Consider the following 22724-nt stretch of genomic DNA (forward strand, 5'->3'; position numbering starts at 1 on the left):
CAGCTTCCATCATATTCCTCCAATCTCCCACTGAAGTTGAAAAAGATGAACACTGGATAATAATGCACACAAAATGCTGGAAGATCTCAGCAGGTCAGGCAGCATCAATGGAAAAGAGTAAACAATTGACATCTCGGCCCAAAATGTCGACTGATTACTCTTTTCCATAGATGCTGCCTGACCCGCTGAGTTCCTCCAGCATTTTGTGTGCATTGCTTTGGATTTCCAACATCTGCAGATTTTCTTCTGTTTGTAACTTTGAAGTACATTTTGGTTCTGTGTATGTCTATGTATAATATTGTATGTAATGGATGTGCGAGACACAGGTCAGCAAAGGTCAGGGAGTTAGCATGGAAATTAAGCCCTATAGCCCAACTTGTCCTTATGAACCAGGTGTCTTCCCGAACCTAGTCTAAATATGCCTGCATTTGACTCAAATCCCTCTAAACCTTTCCTATCCATGAACCTGTCCAATTGTCTTTTAAATGTATATAGTTCTCTCGCTCCATATACCCACCACTCTCTGTGAGGAAGAACCTGCTTCTCAGATCTTTTTCAAATCATTCCCCTCTCACCTTAAACTACCTACCCTTTAGATAGATAGATAGATAGATAGATACTTTATTCATCCCCATGGGGAAATTCAACTTTTTTTCCAATGTCCCATACACTTGTTGTAGCAAAACTAATTACATACAATACTTAACTCAGTAAAAAATATGATATGCATCTAAATCACTATCTCAAAAAGCATTAATAATAGCTTTTAAAAAGTTCTTAAGTCCTGGCGGTAGAATTGTAAAGCCTAATGTCATTGGGGAGTATTGACCTCTTCATCTATACTCTCCTACCTTGGAGAAAAGACAGACCTTATCAAAACTCCTCATGATTTGTAAATATATGCAAGGTCATGTCTCAACCTCCTTTACTTCTGGGATAAAAGCCCTAACCTATTGGGTCTCTCATCATAACCCGATCCCTCCAGTTCCAGTGAGGAGTTATTGGTTTAAGAAAGAAGAGCAAACTCACATTTGTGCAATATAATGGAAAATGATCGACAAGTTATACATTCTCCTCTCCCTCTGAATGAGTTTTCATTCACAAATCCTTTATTTGATTTATTCATAATTCTTGTCTAATTATGGTCCCAACATTTGACTTCCCTACAATCGGAAGCATATTTCTGCATAGTACATCTCAATCTTCTAGTCTTCTGGTGGATCACTCCTCAGCTTTCAATCTTCCCTGATTATTGTAATCCCTTGGCTTTGGCATCATCCTAGTAAGTCATTGTTGAACCTTATCAATGCTCCTTAAATGCTTTTTATTAAATTACTTACATTGATTTTATAGAGTTTCTAGCATGCACTGTGAATGCCCACAAGAAAATGAATCTCAGGGTTGTATATGGTGATATACGTGTACTTTGAAAATAAATTTACTTTGAACTTTGAAGTTCAGCTTTCAAAATTTGGCCCATTGGTTCTTGTCTTAATCAATGAATACTCAATTCTTTTTAATAGGAAAAAGTGATCCGTTTTGTGTTCTGGAGCTGGGAAATGATCGACTACAAACACATACCATCTACAAGAATCTCAATCCTGAATGGAACAAAGTTTTCTCATTGTAAGTTATTTTATAACAACTGAAAGGTTGTTTTACTTGTATGAGTCTGTCCCTGATGCTAAAGTAAGAAAATTCTTATTATCAGGTGTAAGATTGTGATTATGAACAGGCTTTACCTCATTTTTAGACTATAAAAATTGCATATTTTATTGTCCTCACACAAGTAAGTTTATTTAGTTATTATGCACTTTGAATTACAATCCTTATTTCTTAATCTAGAAATTATCAGTAATTATAATAATTAAAAAAAATAATATTCTGAGCCAATCAAAGTTACATCTTTAGCTTCTATGTCATTGCTCGAGCATTATTCTGACCAACATGACAGGAGAAGATCAAAGTTTTGTTTGTTTATTAATGGGCATCGCTGGCAGAGCTCACATTTATTGCTCATTCCTAGTTGCCCTTGAGAAGTGAGGTAAGTGGCATGAACTACTCCTGTCCTTCTGGTGAAGGAATGTGCATCATGTCATTGGCTAAGGATTCCAGGATTTAGTCTCAATGCCAACAAAGTGATGTATTTCTAAGTCAAGCTAGCTTGCAGTAATTGGTGATTCCTCTGCATGTGAAGCTATTATCCTTCCTCGTGGTAAAGGTAACAGGTATAGGAAGTGCTGCTATATTAGCTGAGTAACTGCAGTGAGTTAGTGGGTAATACATCCTGCAGAAGGAATGAATTTCTAGTTTTATATATAATGAAAGGACCAAGTTAATTGTTATGTCACAAATCATGTTTATTGATCTTGGAACTGCATTAATCCAGCTGTGTGGAAAGTATCTCATCACATTCTGACTTTTCGATGGTGGGAAGACTTGGAGATGTTAGGAAGGGAGTCATTCTCTGCTGGGTAGCCAGTGTCTAGACTGCTCTTATAGTCTAATTGTTTATATGGTTGGTCCATTTGAGTGTCTGGTTAAAGAAGATTTGTGTGATGGTTGGAGAGGTCAGTAATGTAATGCCATTGAGTATTAAGGGTAATCATTGAAACCCTCTCTTGTTGGAGATGTTTATTGTATAGCACGTGTTTTATGAATTTTTCTAGCTTCTCACCAGGTTATGCTTATAACTCAGCCAGAAATGGTTTAATTATCTCAGGAGTTGTGTATAAAATAAATACCGTGCGGCCATTAACAAGTATCCCCATTTGTGACAAAGAAAAACAAACATTGGACAACAAATATTTTGCTTCCGGAATACATTTTGGTGTAACTGACGGAGTTTGGGCTGCTGACCATGAAATTCCCTATTACACACCATATTTTTAAAATCACTTATACTTGTTATTTGAATTCATAATTCAAGCCAATTAAAATGTTGCCCACGATTAAACTGAAAAGTTCTCTATCTTGTACAAGCATACTTGGGCAGAGTTGATGCTACATGGCAGGACAGAGAGGACAAAAAAGCTTCACTTGCACACCGTTCTATGCACTTGTTTACTTTCTGTTATATTTGTTGCGGGTATGTACTTAAATCCAAAATACAGAGCATAACTCCTCTCATTAAGAAAGCCTATGAGCTACACTTTGCATGTAAAATTGGCAACCAAGATAAAGCCCAAGCTCTTCACATTTATCGCGCAAAATGCGCTCAGATCTTAGAGCTTGGCTCAGAGGTACTTGGAAGTCAATGCCATTCACTGTCCTGATGATACGGCGAGAGCAGATGAATCACATGGCTAACTGCTACTTCTTTCTGTCCAGTGTCTCTGGTTTCTCCAATAAAAAACAAGAAATCCATTGAATACTGCAACCTCCCTTCGGCCGCATGATGATAGCCACCAGAGACATGGAGCCTAGAGGAGGATGCCATGATGCAGGAATGGAAAACGACACTGACACCGATACAGACAAAGATTTTGAACCCTTTATATTGAGTGAGCCTCATCTGATAACTCACTCTAAGTTAAATGACCTGGTCAGAGATTTTGTTTTGTTAAAAGCAATAGCAGAATTACTAGGTTCCAGTCTGCCAGAGTGAAATTTGCTATCACCAGGCACAAAAATTTCCAGGAAGGATTTTGATATTTGAGACAGATGTTTCCCAGTGTCACTGATGCCAAGGTTAAGGAAAGGCATTTTTGTTGGTCCACAAATCGAACTGATTATCAATGACAAATAATTGGAAGAACTTCCAGTGGGACTGGAGAAAATCGCAAGGAAGGCATTCAAGGATGTTGTAGAAACATTTCTTGTCAACTACAGAACACTAAACTATGTGCATCTGTTTGACAACATGCTTCAAGCATACAAAACTACAACGTGTAACCTGCCACTAAAGATTCATTTTCTTCATTCCTATTTAGATTTCTTCCCTGCAAATCACTGATGACCATGTGAAAGGTTTCATCAGGACTTTGTGGTCTTGGATAAAAGGTATCAGGACAATTGGAATTCATCAGTGAAGGCTGATTATTGCTGGACACTTAAGGGAGAAGCCTCAGACACTGAGTGCAAATGAAAATCATCAACAAAACATTTTTAACTTAGCTGAACTATTGCAAAGCAATAGTTAAGCAATTAAACACATTGTATTTAATAAAAGTTATTTGCTTGTTTCTTCAGCTTCCTATGTGATACAAGTAGTCTGAAATTATATTTGTTTTCAGCTTCAAGCAGTGTAGCATAACCACAAAACAATTCTGAGGAAGTAACACATTAGAAAAAAATGTGCTGTCCATTGTAATTGATGATGTAGATCAATGTAGTCAGAGATGGGTTAACACCTGAGGAATTCTAGCAGCATTTCCTGGATTTGGGATGATAAACACAGTCATCTTCCTTTGTGCTAGCTACAGTCCCAGTGTTTGAAGCATTTTATTCCTTTGATGCCCACTGACTCCAAGACGTCCTGGTAAAACTGGAGTCAGCTAAGTGCTGCACTGAGGTCAAAGATCATCACGTCTATTTTAGCTCTGGAATTCTTCTGATTGGTCTAAGGCTATGATAGGGTTTAGAACAAAGAGATCTTAATAAAGCCCAAAATGAACATTGTTGAACACGTTTCTAGAGACTATGTGTTGCTCAACAACACCCTTTATCGTTTTGTTAATTGTTGAGAATTAAATGAATGGTAACTAGAAGAATACTTTATTATCACTAAACAATTGAAACTAGAGCATACAATCATCACAGCGATATTTGATTCTGCGCTTTGCGCTCCCTGGAGTGCAAATCAATAGTAAGTATAATAAAAAATTAAATTATAAATCATATTAAAAAAATAGAAAAGGGAAAGTAAGGTAGTGCCAAAAACAAATCCCGAGAGACAGGTCCAGATATTTGGAAGGTACGGCCCAGATCAGGGTCCGGATCTGTTCAGCAGTCTTATCACAGTTGGAAAGAAGCTGTTCCCAAATCTGGCCGTACGAATCTTCAAGCTCCTGAACCTTCTCCCGGAGGGAAGCGGGACAAAAAGTGTGTTGGCTGGGTGGGTCGTGTCCTTGATTATCCTGGCAGCACTGCTCCAACAGCGTGTGGTGTAAAGTGAGTCCAAGGACGGAAGATTGGTCTAGTACATTTGTCTTCTTTTGTCTGACCATTGCAGACCTAATCAATATTTTAGAGTGCCAAGTGGATGCCAGTGTGGGAATTGGGCTAGAACACCTTGACTAGAGTCACGTAGTCACTCACAAGAATAGCAGGCAAATGGGCCCTTCAGCCTACCACATCTGCAACAATTATCAACCGCCCATTTGCATTTACGCCATTCTCTCTACGTCCAATCAATTCAGAGGGAGCAATATGTAGAGGCAGTTTAGCCAACCGGCCTTCATGTTTTTGGGATGTGGGAGGAAACCAGAGCAGCTGAAGGAAACTCGTGCCGTCACAGGGAGAAAGGGCAAACTGTGCGCAGCGGTCAGAATTGAACAGAGTCTCTGGTATTGTGAGGCGGTAGTTCTAATAACTCTGCAACTGTGCTGCTACAACTAGTTCTGCGGCAGCCAGATCTTGTCTAGTCTTTCAACAGTTGATATGTCCAGAGTTCACAGCTGTTTCCTTACATCATGTGAATTGAATTAGCCAGAAGCTGGCCAGTATGCCGATGAGGATTATAGTAGAAAGCTGAGATAAATTGTGCACGTGGCATTTCTAGCTGAGGATGGCTGTTAATGTCTCCTGTTGTGCATCAGATTTATTGGATTAGCTTGTTTAATTATTATTTTCTTTGCAGCTTCACGATTAATTGCTTGTGTTTTATTTAACCACTTATATATATGTAATTGTTTAGTGTGTTCCCTGGTGACCACGGTATATATACGCAATTATTTAGTACTGTATGTTCCTATTAATTATATTTGTGTCATTCTGGAAAGCTTTGGGAGTTTCTCCGGTGCTGCATTATTTGGATAGGGACTTTCTGATTGGTTAACTCTTATCTACAAATTTGAATGGAATGTTTATTATCCATGGAGTATTAAAAGAGCTGACCATGAGGCTACACCATCTTTCTCTCTTTCTGCTTCTTTCTTCCTTCATTTAGTAGACCTCTACTACTGTCTGTTTTTTAAATTTTCTTTGATCAATTAGCGCTTAATAAAACAATTGTGAAGCAACAAGTTTTGTGCCTCTTTCCTGACTTCTGAAAGAACCTTGGATTAAAACATCAGAATTCAACACAGTACAACATGTTAATAATTGTCTCCTTTTCCCTGTAGTAATATTAGGGACATCCACGATGTCCTGGAAGTTACGGTCTACGATGAAGATGGGGACAAGCCACCGGACTTCCTCGGCAAAGTTGCAATACCTTTGCTCTCCGTAAGCACTCAGTGTCTACAACTACTGTGAATTTTGTTTACAAAGGCCAGCTTATTTCCAGCATTAAACCCTTCGTCATCTTTCTTTTCCAATCTTTTTATTATTATTATTAATATCAACATAATAAGATTAATACATAGATGATGGGATTACAAACATACAAATTTAAACTGAACGTGAAAGGATATATAAGCAATAGTTACAATACAAATGAGTCTTCCCAAATCATGGACGATACAAGTAACATATAAACAAAGCAAAACTAGGTATATCATAATATATATTAAAAAAAACAGAAAAGAGAAAAAGAAAAAAAAATAAGCTAGAAAAACTAATCTAACAACCTAATACCTAATAAGGGAAAAAAACGAAAAAAGAAAAAAAGGGAAAAAAATGAAAAAAAGGGCTGTTTATAATAGCTAACAAAAATACAAAATCATCAGTGTCGTCAACTCCAATCCTCTCAACATATGTAAAATCAAAACTGGAAAAACAAATAGGCTTGGAACAGTGTCACATTACATCATATGAAAATATTGAATAAATGGTCTCCATATCTTTTCAAATTTAATAGAAAGGTCAAATACAACACTTCTAATTTTTTTCTAAATTTAGACATAACATAGTCTGAGAAAACCAATGAAATACGGTAGGAGGATCAAAAAGTTCCTACATTTCATTTTTAAACTCTGCTACATCTCAGGAGTCTCACCCAGTTCCATAAGGAAAATAAAAACAATATGCTGACAACACCTAGAGGTCAGTCAGAATCTGTGGACAGAGAAACATCGTCATCTGTGTGCTGTCAAAAGAGTCATGAGGCTGAAATCTAGAATCTGCAATGAATAAGAAAAATGAGGGGTGATTGATAAATTTGTGGCCTAAGGTAAAAAGAGACAATTTTAGAAAACCTAGCACATTTATTTTTCAATGTAGTCCCCTCCTACATGTATACACTTAGTCCAGTGGTCGTGGAGCACACAGATCCCTTCTTTGTAGAAGTGGTCCACAGCAGGGGTGATTGATAAGTTCGTGGCCTAAGGTAGAAGGAGATGAGTTATACAGCTCTCGTTACATGCACATGCAGTTCAACTCTTTGAGTGATAATGCAGAAAGTTTGAAATTAATAACTCATCTTCTACCTTAGGCCATGAATTTATCAATCACCCCATGCTGTGGACCACTTCTGGAGGTCCAAGACGCCGACTTCTACAAAGAAAGGATCTGTATGCTCCACAACTGCTGGACTACGTGTGTAAATGTTGGAAAGATAAATGTGCTAGGTTTTCTAAAATTGACTCCTCCTACCTTAGGCCATGAACTTATCAATCACCCCTCGTACTCAGCATTTCGGGCAGCATCTGTGGAGAAATAAACTTTTCATCTTTCAGATCATCATGTGCTGATGATTGATTCTGTTTCTCTGTCCACAGATTCTGACTGACCTCTAGGTGTTGTCAGCATATTGTTTTTATTTCCCTTATGGAACTGGGTGAGACTCCTGAGATGTAGCAGAGTTTAAAAATGAAATGTAGGAACTTTTTGATCTGTAATTTCTAGCTCTTCTGTTCGTGTATTGGGTGCATTCATGGTGATAGTTTACAGCTGCAGTTCGCTCTGCACATTAGTTCTTGATTCTCACTGTCTCAGCATGACATCCTATGAACAAATTCAATAATATTTCAAACATATTAGCACCTATCTTATTCTCCTATCAGATTCCTTCTTCTTTAGCCCTATATCTCTTTTACCTATCCCCTCCTGGCTTCTTAATTCTTTCCCCCTCCCCAAAGCACCCTCCTTCTCCCTTACCTGGCCTCGCCTATCTCCTGTTAGCTGGTACAGCTTCCCCTCTCCCATCATTTTATTCTGGCTTCTGCTCCCTTCCTTTCTAGACCCAAGGAAGGGTCTCAGCCCAAAATGTCGACTGTTTATTCCCCTCCATAGATGCTGCCTGACTTGCTACGTTCCTCCACATTTTGTGTGTGTTGGACTGGAGGTATCAGCTGCATATTTTGCTCACTCCGGACAAACTGTATTACATCTCGATGACAATGTAGTGCAAGGTGAACTGAAGCTGTGTCAGAACCATTGAGCTTGACATGCTACAGATGAGCTGTTAAGATTAAATCTATTCTTTCCTGTGGAGTGAGTTACTGCCACCTAATTATTTTAGGACAAGATTAGAAATGGCCTTTATTCTGACTGGTCAGAACGAAACCTGCTCGACTTACATTTATTATAGCGTCACATTGGTGGTGATGGGAGGGACAGAGAGGAAGGACCATGCTTGAAATGGAACGGAAAGAGTACTGGACCTGTCTGCCTATAGCAAGAGAGTCGCTCTAGAGATTGTGTTTGGACCATGTTATGAAATCGCACTTGTGGAATTTCAGTACATACATATTCGTGATGGAATGTAGAATAAAGAGACTAGACGAAGCTCATTATAAACTGTCAGCAAGCAATCAAACCTTGCTATTACAATTACCTGGAAAGGCTAAATATGTTGAAATTATATTGGTGCTTGCTATGAGTTTGTAACTTGAGAGAACCACCCTATCAATCATTTAAGCCACTCTATTGACTATAATGAGACCCTGGGGATTTATAATCTTGCGAAGTTTCTAACAAGGTTGCATTTACGAGGCAATAGTCAACACAATTTAACAACTGTAAAATCAGAACAAGAAAATACATCCCCTTGGATTAGGTACATGCTAAACATTTCTAAAGAGTGAGCATCTGTCTTTCTCTCAGTTGACAATATTCCTTTTTCAGTGGTCAACAAATAAACAGTAGTTATAAATTTAAAGAAAGGAACTTTATGTTAGGAAGATGGGGGTGCAGGATCTAATCACATTCGCATATGAAATGTGGTGTTAAAGTAGGGTCAGTCAGACTAAACATATGAGGAAGTACATTGCAATTCCTGCTACTGGACCTTCCTACTGAAGCAATAAACCCCGAGGAAACCTCAGGTTCTATTGTTTGAGGCTTGCAGGCACATAGTGGATTAAGTTTCAGGATCTCCTTTGCCAAGGTTTTATAGTTTCATTTTCCATCTCTGTACATGGCTATGATTGTTAGTTAGTTACTGCCTGTTACTCCACTGGTGTTTAGGACAGTAATGAAGGTCCTCCATATTCTGCATGGCTGTTTCTGTAACAATTATGTTTTGACCAATCTAAGGGTTGTTAGCCCTGAGCTGAAACCCCCGACCCAGAGGACTGGTGGACCACTCTTAGTCTGACCTCTGACTTTTGACCTCTTTGGCATGGGTGACCCTACCAAGAGCCAAAGCACTAGGCCCTGACTCTAACCAACACAGGTCTCTAGGTTATCGAGGCACACAACCCTCCAAACCCGACGACAAGGTCGCGGTCCTCTTGGAAGTGTAGTTGTTAAGCTGTGTGAATCCCTTTTCAATAATTATAATGCTAATAGAGTTTGAGACCCTGAAACAAAGTAGAGTGGATTTTGGAGGAAGTGATCAGTTAGAGCCTTCTTATCATCCTTGTAATCTTAATTTGACATTGACACAAAGCAGCTTCAGCTTTTCTCAAAATGCTTTGAGTGTAAAAGTGCAGTTGACCAGTAACCAGATGACTTGTCATTCTCCTGCTGGGGCTGAGGAGGCCTTGTGAGGTTTCATGGTTAAGTCTGGACTCCACAGAATGTTCTGCTTTGTGACTCTAGGTCAGGAATGGTCACAAGACTGGATACGTACTGAAGAACAGGAAGCTGGGACAACGAGAAAAAGGAGTTCTTTACTTACAGATGGACATTATCTCTAACCCGGTAAGTGAGCACGGTGTGGATTATTCTGACACTGTAGGTCGTTTAGTAGCCGTTTTTGATTATAAGCATTTTCTGTTAATTTGCTTTAGTGGCCATTTAGTGAAAAGACCTAGTTCTTGCAGTAATGAAGATTAAAATGCCCAGGTTTAACACATAGAATGAATGTAATGGACAGATTTGGTGCATAGGACCAATGCAGGGTCCAAGTCTCCGTACCTTCCCGGTACCGAATATCATTGGTAGCTCTAAAGGATATGTTATAGGTCTGACAAAGCTGTGGTCCAGATCATTGGTTGCACAGGCCCGAGGAGCTGACTCTCCTGCTCCCGTGTTAACAGTACAGAGCAAAAACACTCAGTGGCCATTTTATTAGGTGCAGGAGTGGAACCCCAGTGTGATCTTCTGCTGCTGTAGCCCATCCACTTTAAGGTTCGACCTGTTGTACATACAGAGATGCTCTTCTGCACACCAGTGTGGTAATGCGTGATTATTTGAGTTACTGTCACCTTCCTCTCTGCTTGAACCAGTCTGGCCGTTCTCTTCTGACCTCTCTCATTAGCAAGGCATTTTCACCCACAGAAAATGATGTCATGGGATAGTTTATTTTCTTTCTCTCATCATTCTCTGTAATCTCTAGAGACAGTTGTGCGTGAAAATTCCAGGAGACCAGCAGTCTCTGAGATACTCAACCCACCCCATCTGGCACGTGGAATAATCATTCCACGGTCAAAGTGGCTGGCGTAGATCCCCATCCTGATGTTTGGTTTGAACAACAACTGAACTTCTTGACCATGCTCGTATGCATTGAGCTGCTGCCACATGATTGGCTCATTAGATATTTGCATTAATGAGAAGGTGTACAGGTGTACCTAATGAAATGGCCACTGAGAGTAAATCCACATATTCTTGACGAATAAACTCTTCTCGGGCTTCCAGCTGGGTGCAAGTATCGATTTTAACTAACAAACTCTGCCATCTTCATCATGAATCTCTAAAAAACCATGCTGCTATTAGATTATCATAAGAGCTGAGGGACAGCTAAACCATTGCTGTATGGTTACTACTAATCATTCAAAATCATTCTAAAGGCAGTCCATCTAAGAGAGGGAAAACTCTGATTTCAAACCTCCGCTGCCTTGCGGCCGTACCCACTCATGGGAAAGGCTTCGGGAGTAAACCCTGAGGACAAATCCGGAGCTGGAGTCCCTAAGGCAGTCCGACATTGTCTTCAACCTCGTTCTGGCAACTCCTGCGATGATACTGGTGCCAAGCTGTATCGGCCCTTGCCCTTCCCTTGGTGGCATGGAGAGGGGAGACTTGCTACATGAGCGACTGCTGTTCTTCCATACAACCTTGCCCAGGCCTGGACCCTGGAAACCATTCCAGGCACAGATCCATGGTCTCGCGAGACTAACGGATGCCAGCTTATTGAATATGAAATCTGTTCATGGGTGGTGGGAAGGAAATTAATTTACCTTATTCGTCCTTTAGAGGAAATATATGTTCAAAGTATGCGAGCTGGATGTGCAGTGCACCAATCCTGAGCTGTATTCCAAATCTAAAATTAGACAAGCTGCAGTTCAGTGTCAAGGTTGAGTTTATTTTCATACATGCACAAATACACAGAGAAACTTACTCAGAGCAGCATTATAGACTCGGAGAATCACACAAAAAATAAATTAAGCACAATTTTTACAAGAAGGAACACAATTACAGCAAAAAACCTCCATGTTAGTGCAAGGTGATCCAAGTGGTCATGCTGTTGCTAAAGTTTAGTGATTACGGCATAGCCAGTGGTTCAAGAACCAAACTGTGTCTTATATTCAGTGTACAGAGTTTAACTCAGCATTACATGATTTTTATTTCCTTGTGAATAACCCAAAATGATGAGTAAATCTTCAATATTTGTTTTTTTTTAATTTTCTCAGATTAAAGCAAGCCTCAGAACTTTTAAACCAAAGGAATCAAGGAAATTAGAAGAAAACCCTAAATTTTCAAAAAAGGTATTTCAACTTTTTAAGACTAACAACTATAATTTATATATTGGCAGCTTAGCACTCATTTCTTTGAACACAATGTGATCAGAGATTTATATAGCTTCAAGGGCCCTGTTGGGCGCCACAGTAGCATAGTGGTTAGCGCAACACTATTACAGCTCTGGGCATCAAAGTTCAGAGTTCAAACCCGGCATCCTCTGTAAAAGTTTGTACATATCTGCCTCCAGTACACATTTTCCCCTCCCCCTCCTACTTTCAAATCTCTTACTATCTTTCCTTTCAGTTAGTCCTGACGAAGGGTCTCGGCCCGAAACGTCGACAGCTTTTCTCCCTATAGATGCTGCCTGACCTGCTGCGCGTGTTGCTTGAATTTCCAACATCTGCAGATTTCCTCGTGTTTGCCTACAGTACGTGTGGGTTTTCTCCAGATGCTCAAGCTTCGTCCCACACTCTAAAGATGTACTGACAGACAGACAGACAGACAGGCATACTTTATTGATCCCGAGGGAAATTGGGATCAGTATGGTAATATGTCATTGTAAATTGTCCTGTGATTAGGCTAAGGTTAAATTGGGAGTTGTTGAGGATTGCTAGGTGTCGCAGGTTGGTAGGGCCTATTCTGTTCTGTATCTCTAAAATAAAGTAATACTTGAGCATTAATGCTAAAAGAGGAAAGTATGGATCAAGTAATAGTTGCAGGGAAGATGCAGAAATATTCACCTTCTGTATTTTACTTTTGTTTGTTTTCAGAGAAATACAAAGACATTCTTAATGTGTGACCAGAATTCTTCCCTCTGGTCTCATTCTCACTCTACTTTGTACCATGCAATGAAATAGCCTTTGACCTTCTGTCATCTTTTTGGAATGTCTATTCAAGTAATCTTATAATGTACTGTATGTCTACATCTTTCACCCAAAGACCTTCAGATTTTTTCCAATGAAGTTATGATGTGATCAGGATGTAGATATGGCTGGCGAGTTGCCTTGAGTTGGGCCTCATCAAACCTCATTAGGAAACAGAAGATCTCAGAATCAAGCTCAATGCTTCAAATTATCTCCTGTAACTGTAAATATTACATAACAATCTTAAATAAGTGAAAGGAAAAAATGGGTGTATAACACAGGATCTGCCAAACTCCTGAATTTTGCCCCCTTTTTTTGAAAGTTTGCGTTATTAGTTTTGGAACCAAACTTTATCACCAGCTGTTCAAACCGTTTAAGAAAGATGCATGGAAGCAATGGATTTTTTTTTTTAAAAGCCTAGTGATTATCATCTTTCTCACAGAGAGCATATATCTCCTGTTTTCCTCAGGTTGTACTGTCTCACTGTGTTGTACTGTGACAGATCAGTGCTTTCCAGGACCAACCAGTCTTTGTCAATCGTAAGGCCATGCCACTCAGGGACTTGTGCTAATATTATTCTGTGTCTCTATCTGCTATCGTAACTATATATGTTTGTACGTTGGCTCCAGAGAAACGCTGTTTCGCTTGGCTGCATACATGAGTGTGGATGAATGACAATTAAACTTGAACTTGAACAGTAAAGTATAGACGTATTATACAATGTCAGACCTGTACCCACCAGTACTCTACCCCAGTGTTGCACGGTGACAGAATTACGCCCACTGGTACTGTATCCCAGTGTAGTACAATGAAAGATCTGTCCCCACCATTACCTTACCCCACAGTATATATTGACAAAACTATGCCTGCAGAACATACAGAACATGGCCTTACGATTGACAAAGACTGGTTGGTCCTGGAAAGCACTGATCTGTCACAGTACAACACAGTGAGACAGTACAACCTGAGGAAAACAGGAGATATATGCTCTCTGTGATGTTGAAGTTCATGTTTATTGACATGCAACCATGTATGCAAAACCTGCCTAATGAAGCCACGTTCCACTAGACAAAGATGCACAAAACAGTACGTGTAATTCACACATACTCTATAAAGTAATATTACCACAAATAAAGACTCATCTTAGAAAACAGTATATCCAGTTGTTTCAGTTCCCCATTTAAAATCATACCAGTAGAGTTGACCACTCAGGCACTTGAGCATTCTGTTCCATGGCAGATTTAAGTGTAAGCTCAGCTCTGTATTCTTCCTTTCCATTTTCAGTATTGTTCACCTCCTTATTTATCAAGACTCTATCTAATGTCTTAAAAAGTATTTGGAGTCTGCTTCCATTATCCTTTGGAAAAGAGAATTCCATAGACTCACGACCCTCTGCCAGAAAAGCTTTCACTTCATCTCTGTCTTGAACGGATGATTTCTTTGTTACTGATCAGTAACTCATCGCTCTAGACAGGGGGGTTCCTAACCTGAGGTCTGCCTCGGTTAGTGGTAGGGATTCTGGGCATAAAACAAGGTTGGGAGCTCCTGCCCTAGGTTCTTTGACAGGAATCTGGATGAGCATAAAGGTTGGCATGTACTTGGTGGACCAAAGGGTCAGTTTCTGTGCGGTGCAACTGTATAAAACATCTTTTCCACGCCCAGTTAAACTTAAAGTCAATTATTTTCTTGACCAAATGTTCAAAAGATTCAAGATTCAAAGTACATTTTTTAGCAGCGTATGTATGCAGTATACAACCCTGAGATTCGTCTTCCCCACAGACAGCCACAGGAACAAAGAAAACCATGGAACCCATTCAAAGATGAACATGCAAACCAGTGCAAACAAAAAGTAAAAAATCAGGCAAATGGCAGCCAAAAAACAAGTGAAAAGCACAGAATCTAAAAAACAAATTGAATGAGAAAGAGTCCGGGCAACTTCAGTTCAGCTCTGTGTTCATTATCTGCAGGCTGTCCCGATTTGAAATCACCTAAAAACTTGCTGGCCAGTGTCACTGAACTCCTACGGTTCAGTTGTGAAGGCCCTATTTTGCTGATCTGAAGAATCCTGAACTGCAGTGGCAACATCCCGAATTATGTACTGAAACAACACTGACCCTAAAAGTAACCTAGCAGTTTTGCAGTCAGCGCAAGCTTTGTAGTTGTCAAAACTGCTTTGTGCATATATATGTCTAATGTACGGAAACATTCAAAACGATGAAGGAAACTTAATTACAATACTGTACTCACAGCATTTTGTATTTTGAACCATTCTGTTAAATTTCTGTTTCTCACAATAAGGCCTTGACATCTTTCCTAAAGTGTATCCACCTACTCTTGGTCTGCGACATAATGCAAAAGTGTCATAATTGTTTGATTCTAAATCTCAACGAGCTTCCTTGCCAATGCCAAGAAGAGCCATAAAGAGCCACCTTGCTAATGCCAGGGATTGCCACAGTGAGCCTCCTTTCCAATGCCAAGGCGAACCCTCCTTGTCAATGCTAACAATTACCAAGGAGAGCCACCTTGCCAATGCTAAGGATTGCGAAGGAGAACTTCCTTGTCAGTGCCAAGGATTGCGAAGGAGAGCCACCTTGCCAATGCCAAAGAGAGCCAAGGAAAGCCACCTTGCCAATGTCAAGGATTGCCAATGAGAGCCTCCTTGCTAATGCCTAGAAGTGCCAAGGAGAACCTCCTTGCCAATGCCTAGAAATGCCAAGGAGAGCCTCCTTGTCAATGAGTTTGGTCTTTACGGTAAGAGATAAAGGGATTTTATTTTTGTGATTCTGACATAAAACGTTGCTTTAAATCTTCACTACTGACCATCGCTGGCTTCAGTCCGAGCTTGAGTTGGATATTTGGAATCAAACTGTTTCTTCCCTTCCAGAACAATAAATGCGAAACATGGAGAAGGGGAGATTAATGAAGAAATGTTAAAAACTTTAAGGTATTCAATTGCAGGAGGGATTTTCACTGCTTACGTTCACACCTGATGGCCACCCAGATCATGGGATTTATTGTTAAAGTTGTGCAGAGAAATGAGGCAAGATTGGTCAGGCTGCCATCTGTTTCTTTGTCATGCATTTATATCACTCCTCTTCTGATGCTCAGTGAATTTCATAGCTCATGGAATACTTATTGGACAAATGCAACCAGTTGTATTGTACACAGCAATTTCCCATGAGCAGTGTGATAATGACTTGATAATCTGATTGATTTATTGATCATTGGATAAACAGGGAAGGGATTCTGCACTGCTCCTTCAAAGGGATGTGAGAAGTTTCAGTTCAACATTTCATCCAATGGGTGAAAGAGCGATTGAAGTATGGGTGTGTGGAAAGCCCCAAACTCTGTTCCTGCCTACTCTTCATATTGACCCACTATTGCTTGAGAAGCAAGATGCTGCTGTTAGGCATTACAAGGTCTCCTGTTCAGCTGCGTGACAATTGTGTTTGCTTGATGTTTGCAGGTGTTAACCAGGAATCTTAGACGAGTCCGGAATATCACCAGGACCTTATGGAGCACAGTCTGTTATGTCCAGAGCTGTTTTGAGTGGCAATCTGTTCAGAGAAGTTTAATAGCCTTCATGGTAGGTCGTATTTTTCTTTTCTCTAGTTTGCATTTAACAAGAAGTTCAGAGCTCTGTTCAATAATGGTAGCAAATACAGAACAAAAGGAAGATTAGAACACTGCCTTCAGGCTGAGTGCAGTATCTTCCTGCTGTAAATCTCTGTGTCTTCAATACACAATGATCTCTGTTAAATGATGTACATATTTATGGATCCTTTATTTATAGAGAGAATTCATAAGGCTTCCTCTCCTCTTTATAATCCCGGGTTTCAGACGGATTTTGAATGAAATGCTTACAAAAAGGAATTACTGAGAACTCCTGGGAATTAGCGTAGTAATTTTCCTTGCAGGCACAAGGATTGATTGTCAGATTTGGATTCAGATTTATTTATCACATGTACATGCAGTGAAAAACGCCATTTGTGCTAACAACCAACACACCTAAGGGTATGCTGGGGGGCAGCCTGTCAGTGTTGCCACACATTCCGGAGCCAACACAGCACGCTCATCATGCTCAGCACAACAACACACAGCACAACAAAACACAACATGCCAACTGACAGAGTTACAGCAGCAAATCAAGCTGTTTTTCATCCTCCAGCAGGCGTGTGGATCCGCAGATATTGCACTTTTGAATACTAACCCCCCCCCCCCACCCCCCCCAAGAACTCGCAGGGATTCGCAGCCTTTTGCTTTTCCAGCCATTGGGCCTTGACTTTTGGTCTGGATTCCCAATTGACCTTTGGGCTTCAGTTTGGACTTCTGGTTGACCTTCAGGCTTCAACCTAAAGTATCGACTCAGGACTTGTCAATGATGAACAATAAGGACCTTGGATGAGGGTCCATAATCCAGTACTTAAGCTCTGGACTTGCCAATGGATTTATTGATGGAATTAGTGCGAGGTGCTCATAAGTCCATTGAGAGAAGCTCATTTCCCAAATTTGGTCGCTGACCCTGCTAGCCCTCAAAGGCTGCTTGGATATCCTTCCGGTTTTTTTTTTGTGATCGATTCTTCAAAATGCAAGTGGGTTCTGGTCACAGGCATCCAGTCATTGCTTGAAGCCCCTGCAACACGCACGTCTCTGCAGTTTCAAGGGATGTTAGAGGCAAAGGGAATAGAAATCTGCCTGGTTAGGGGGAGCTGGAGTTTCTGAACCTCAGTGAAATGAGGTGGGCCGCTGGAGGCATGCAAACTTCCGTGAGGTCCTCTTGCCTCACTCCGCTAGAGGAATACGTCTTAGGACTAATAGATGTCGCCTCCTTGGGGATGGTGAACTACGTAATCTTTAGTAACTTTGCAATGAACAGCTTTTGTTTTTGCAGCACGATAGCAAAATTTTTTTTTATTTAGAGATACAGCATGGTAACTGTCCTTCCAGGCCCAACGAGCCTGTACAACCCACTTACACCCATGTGACCAATTAACCCCTAATAGTACACGAGAACAGTTGCACATTTCATCATCCTAGGGTCAAAATTTACCTACATGTGATACTTGCTGTAAACTTAGCAACTTGTTGACCCAAATTGTGCCCACATTTGACCTTTATTATCAGAATTTTCAACAAGGAGTATTTTTGCAGTGATCTGATCATGAAGGAATGATAATGCATTGGATAAGTGCCAATGTGTAAACAATGATGTGATAATGCCAGCTTTTTTAAAATATATATTTTAGGTGAAGAATAAATTTTGGCAAAGAGACTGTGAGAACCCTGGTTGTTTTGAAATGTTGATGGGGCTGATCACCAGAGAGACGGTCTTACAGCATTTAAGCAAGTTCTTCAGTCCAGCTCGTCCATGCTGACAGTGTTGCCCAGTGAGTTAGTCCCAGCTGACCACGTTTGGCCCATAGCCATCTGAGCCTCTCCTGTCCATGCACTTATCTATATGGCTTCCAAATGTTTAATGTTGCTGAGATACCCTCAGTTTAACTCCCTCTAGAGAGTATCATCTTGGGTTCTGTGCTCAAATTCCTAGTGTGTATCTGGAGTCCGCAGGCTTCAGATTCAGAGGTGAGATTTTTAAGCAGTGGTTTGAGGTGAGCCTGACTTTTGAATTTAGGAATACTACAGTCAAAATATTGTAGGGCAGTATGAGTTGGAATATTAACACCAACAGTTTGGATATGTGTAAATGCTAGGCTCTAAGCTCTGTAGACTAGGAATTCATTGGCATGACCCCATGCAGTCTATGGGAAACAGATGAATGGGTTGAAACTATAACCAAGGGAGTTTAGAAGAGTAAGAGACGACTTTATTTAAACACAAAACTCTGAAGGACTTACCAGATAGCTTCTAAAAGGCTATGTTGGAATGCAGAACTAGGGAGCAAAGTTTCTGAATAAGAGGTTCATCATTTGATTTGTAGGGGAGGAAAACCATCTTCTTTCTGATGGCCATGTATCTTTGGAATTCTCTGCCACAGGGAACTGCAGAGTCGGAATATTGCCTACTGTCTGTTTCAATATTCAGAATTATGGTCTATGGGTGGTTGATGGTATTCTGTAACAGGAGGAAAATGCTGAGGCCAAGATCAGGTCAACCTTAATCTTATGAAGCAGCGGGTTAGTCTTGCCATGAGTGTCCAGATCTAACTATAGTGCTTGTTCCCATACCCTGCCCCTCTGCCACTCCAGAACAGTGTCCTTCTCTACTGGGAATGGCAGCTTTACGAGCTCCTAGCATGTTGCAAGGTCCTGCAACGTGGCGGGATCAGGTGCTGTCACACTTGAGATTCAGACTGGTGATACTTTGCACGTTACATCTGTCGATGTATTTCTGCCTGCTGCCTTGTGCGGGACTGTGTAGCACAGCCTCCATCACCAAGCACAAATCCACATGCTTAGCAAGTTGCAAGGCAATATTTTCACAAAATTAGGGGTGGGTAGTTTTCCAGAGCTTGTTTTGGTGGTCGAGTAACCTGGATTGCAAAGTGTCATGGTTGCCTCTGCTACTAGGTGTTGTACATATTCACTGTTGTAGATGTTCAACAACAATGAACGTGTCAAACCTTAGTTAGCTTGAATAGTCATGACATGCACATGATGAGAGTTTCTAAAGTGGTTGAAGTGAATGGTGCAAAAATCTAGTTTATTTAACTTTTCCAACTTTTACGTATCAACTCTTAATCTTCTTTCTTTCCCCAAGTTCAGAGGAAGGATCCCAGACCTGAAATATTAATTGTGTTTCTCTTCCTTCAGATATTGTCTGACTTTTCTCATGTTTCTATGAGCAGAAAATACTTCGTCTATGAATTGTCTAACAAACTTATCAGGCACTGGTGTGTGGGTTATAGCATTATTATCCTGGTTAGTATTTAACCCCTATAATATGCCACCAAGTCAACTGATGTTGTTTAGACCCCAGGCAACGTTAGGAACCAAAAGGTAGAGCACGGTGCGACTAATGTCCTGAGCTGTGTATATTTCAAAGCAAGGAGTATCATAGGAAAGGCAGATGAGCTCAGGGCATGGATCAACACCTGGAATTATGATATTGTAGCCACTAGTGAGACTTGGTTGCAGGAGGGGCAGGATTGGCAGCTCAGTATTCCAGGGTTCAGTTGTTTTAGATATAACAGAGTGGGAGAGATTGAAGGAGGAGGGGTGGTGTTACTAGTCAGGGAAAATGTCACAGCAGTACTCCATCAAGATAGACTGGAGAACTCATCTGGTGAGGCATTATTGGTGAAGCTGGGGAATAAGAAATGTATGACCATGTTAATGGGGCTATATTACAGATCACCCCCCCCCCCCCCGCCCAAACTAACTGCAAGTTTAGAGGAATAAATTTGGCATTGGAGAGGGTTCAGAGGAAGTTCACAAGGATGCAACAAGATAGGCCTGGTCCGCAGGTTTAGATTATAAATTGGAGAAAGGCCAATTTTGATGGTATCAGAAAGGGTCTGGCAAGTGTGGATAGGGACAGGCTGATGTCTGGCAAAAGTGAACTTGGTAAGTGGGAGGCCTTCTAAAGGGAAATTTTGAGGGCAGAAAGCTTGTCTGTGCCTGTCAGAATAAAAGGTAAAGAAAACAGGTGTGTGGAATGTTGGTTTTCAAGACATAGTGTGGCCCTGGTTAAGAAAATAAAGGAGGTATATAACAGGTAGGGACAAACTGGGTGCTTAAGTATAAGAAATGCAAGAGAACGGTTAAGAAAGAAATCAAGAGGGCTAAAAGAAGGCATGAGGTTGCTGTAGCAGACAAAGTGCAGGAGAATCTTAAGGGATTCTACAGATATTGTAAGAGCAAAAGGATTGTAAGGGACAAAATTGGTCCTCTGGAAGAGCCGAATGGAAATCCATTTGTGGAGCCAAAAGAACCATAGAACCATGGAACATTACAGCACAGAAACAGGCCTTTTGGCCCTTCTTGGCTGTGCTGAACCATTTTTCTGCCTAGTCTCACTGACCTGCACCTGGGCCATATCCCTCCAAACCCCTCTCATCCATATACCTGTCCAAGTTTTTCTTAAATGTCAAAAGTGAGCCCGCATTCACCACTTCATCTGGCAGCTCATTCCACAATCCCACCACTCTCTGCGTGAAGAAGCCCCCCCCCAATGTTCCCTTTAAACTTTTCCCCCTTCACCCTTAACGATATCTCCATTGCTCCCAACCAATAGGAACAGCCCGATTCAACCTTACCCATAATTTTAAAAAAATCTTTATTACCCATGATATGAATGAAAGAAAAATGTCTCAAGCCTTTTTTCAGATTTCTATTTCCTCAGAATAGGTACATTGTGTTGCACCCTCTCTAATTCTCATACAGAATGCAGCATTCAAGATTGAAATTACCTCATCATTCCCCATCTGTTTTTGTATTCCATGCATCTTGGGATACATTTCTATTAGTTCAGTGTTACTCTTGTCAATTTTAAGTGCTTCTATTGCTGTGAACTTATCACTCAAAGTTTTCCAGCTCTTCAACAGCACTAAGGCCATTTCAAACTAATTAGTTATAATAGTTATTTCGTTAAAGCTAAAGTGTGCACATTTATACTAACAGCTATTCATTTGGATTTCTAAAAAGATTCCTTGTACTTAATTGTCTTCTTAATGGTCATCAGTGCATTCAGTTAAGTCACACTGCCACATCAAATCACAATAAGAACAAAACCAGAGGGTCTACATAGCATTAACAAGCACCAGACCAGTTACACGCAACAAAGTCCTTCTTGTGAACATCTGAAGATTTCCATCTAAGTTAGGAAGAGCTAGAAGAAAGATTTGCAAAGTAGAATCAAAGAGTTACAGCATAGAAACAAGCTACCATCTATACAAATGTGCATCCTTCCTTATGCAGGTAAATTAGAATCAGAATCAGGTTTATTATCACCGGCATGTATCGAGAAATTTGTTAACTTAGCAGCAGTAATTCCATGCAATACATTATATAGAAGAAAATAAATAATTAAATTACAGTATACGTACATTGAATAGATTAAAAATCACGCAAACTCAGAAATAATATACAGTCTGCCCTCTTTATACGTGAGGGATTGGTTTCGGGACCGTTTGTGGATACCAGAATTGGCGGATGCTTAAGTCCCTTATTCAACCTGTCTCAATGCGGTGGATCTTAAGACCCAGCAGAATCCCAGACCTTATTTAACCTGTCTCAGTGCGGTGGACATTAAGACCGGGCGGTAGAGATCTGAATCCGCAGTGTTTCTGTTCATGAAAATAATCACGAACACGATTGAAAATAAAGTGGAAATAATAAAGCGCTCGGAAAGAGGTGAAACACCATTGGTCATTGGAAAAGCGTTAGGCTACAGTTAGGCTGAGTGAGAAAGGCTCTGCCCCGATGAAAGCTACAATTATTACTAAGAGGTGGGCGACACATCTTAAATATTTTTTTTTGCATCTGTATTTACTCAGGAGATGGACGCAGAGTCCATAGACATGAGGCAATGTAGCAGCAACCCTATACACAGATTACAGTGGAGGAGGTGTTTGCTGTCCTGAGGCAAATTAGGGTGGATAAATCCCAAGGGTCTGACAAAGTACTCCCTCAGACCCTGCGGGAGGCAAGGTGCAGAAATTGCCAGGGCCTGAGCAGAGATATTTAAATCATCTTTAGCAGCAGGTGAGGTACGAGAGGATTGGAGGATAGCCTATGT

At 40.4% G+C, this 22724-nt stretch overlaps 1 protein-coding gene across 5 annotated transcripts in view; it reads left to right on the forward strand.

Annotated features, from left to right (window-relative positions):
* The window catches only part of LOC140718840 (multiple C2 and transmembrane domain-containing protein 2-like), a 431322-nt gene that overhangs the window by 256569 nt on the left and 152029 nt on the right, over nt 1–22724 (forward strand). For all 5 annotated transcript variants that reach the window (XM_073033051.1, XM_073033048.1, XM_073033050.1 and 2 more), the window contains 5 exons: nt 1524–1626; nt 6285–6387; nt 10087–10188; nt 12117–12191; nt 16495–16614. In XM_073033051.1, coding sequence (XP_072889152.1) covers nt 1524–1626; nt 6285–6387; nt 10087–10188; nt 12117–12191; nt 16495–16614 — 503 coding nt within the window. The remainder of the gene's footprint in view (nt 1–1523; nt 1627–6284; nt 6388–10086; nt 10189–12116; nt 12192–16494; nt 16615–22724) is intronic.

This window comes from Hemitrygon akajei, chromosome 30, assembly GCF_048418815.1.
Source record: "Hemitrygon akajei chromosome 30, sHemAka1.3, whole genome shotgun sequence".
Classification (NCBI taxonomy): Eukaryota; Metazoa; Chordata; class Chondrichthyes; order Myliobatiformes; family Dasyatidae; genus Hemitrygon; species Hemitrygon akajei.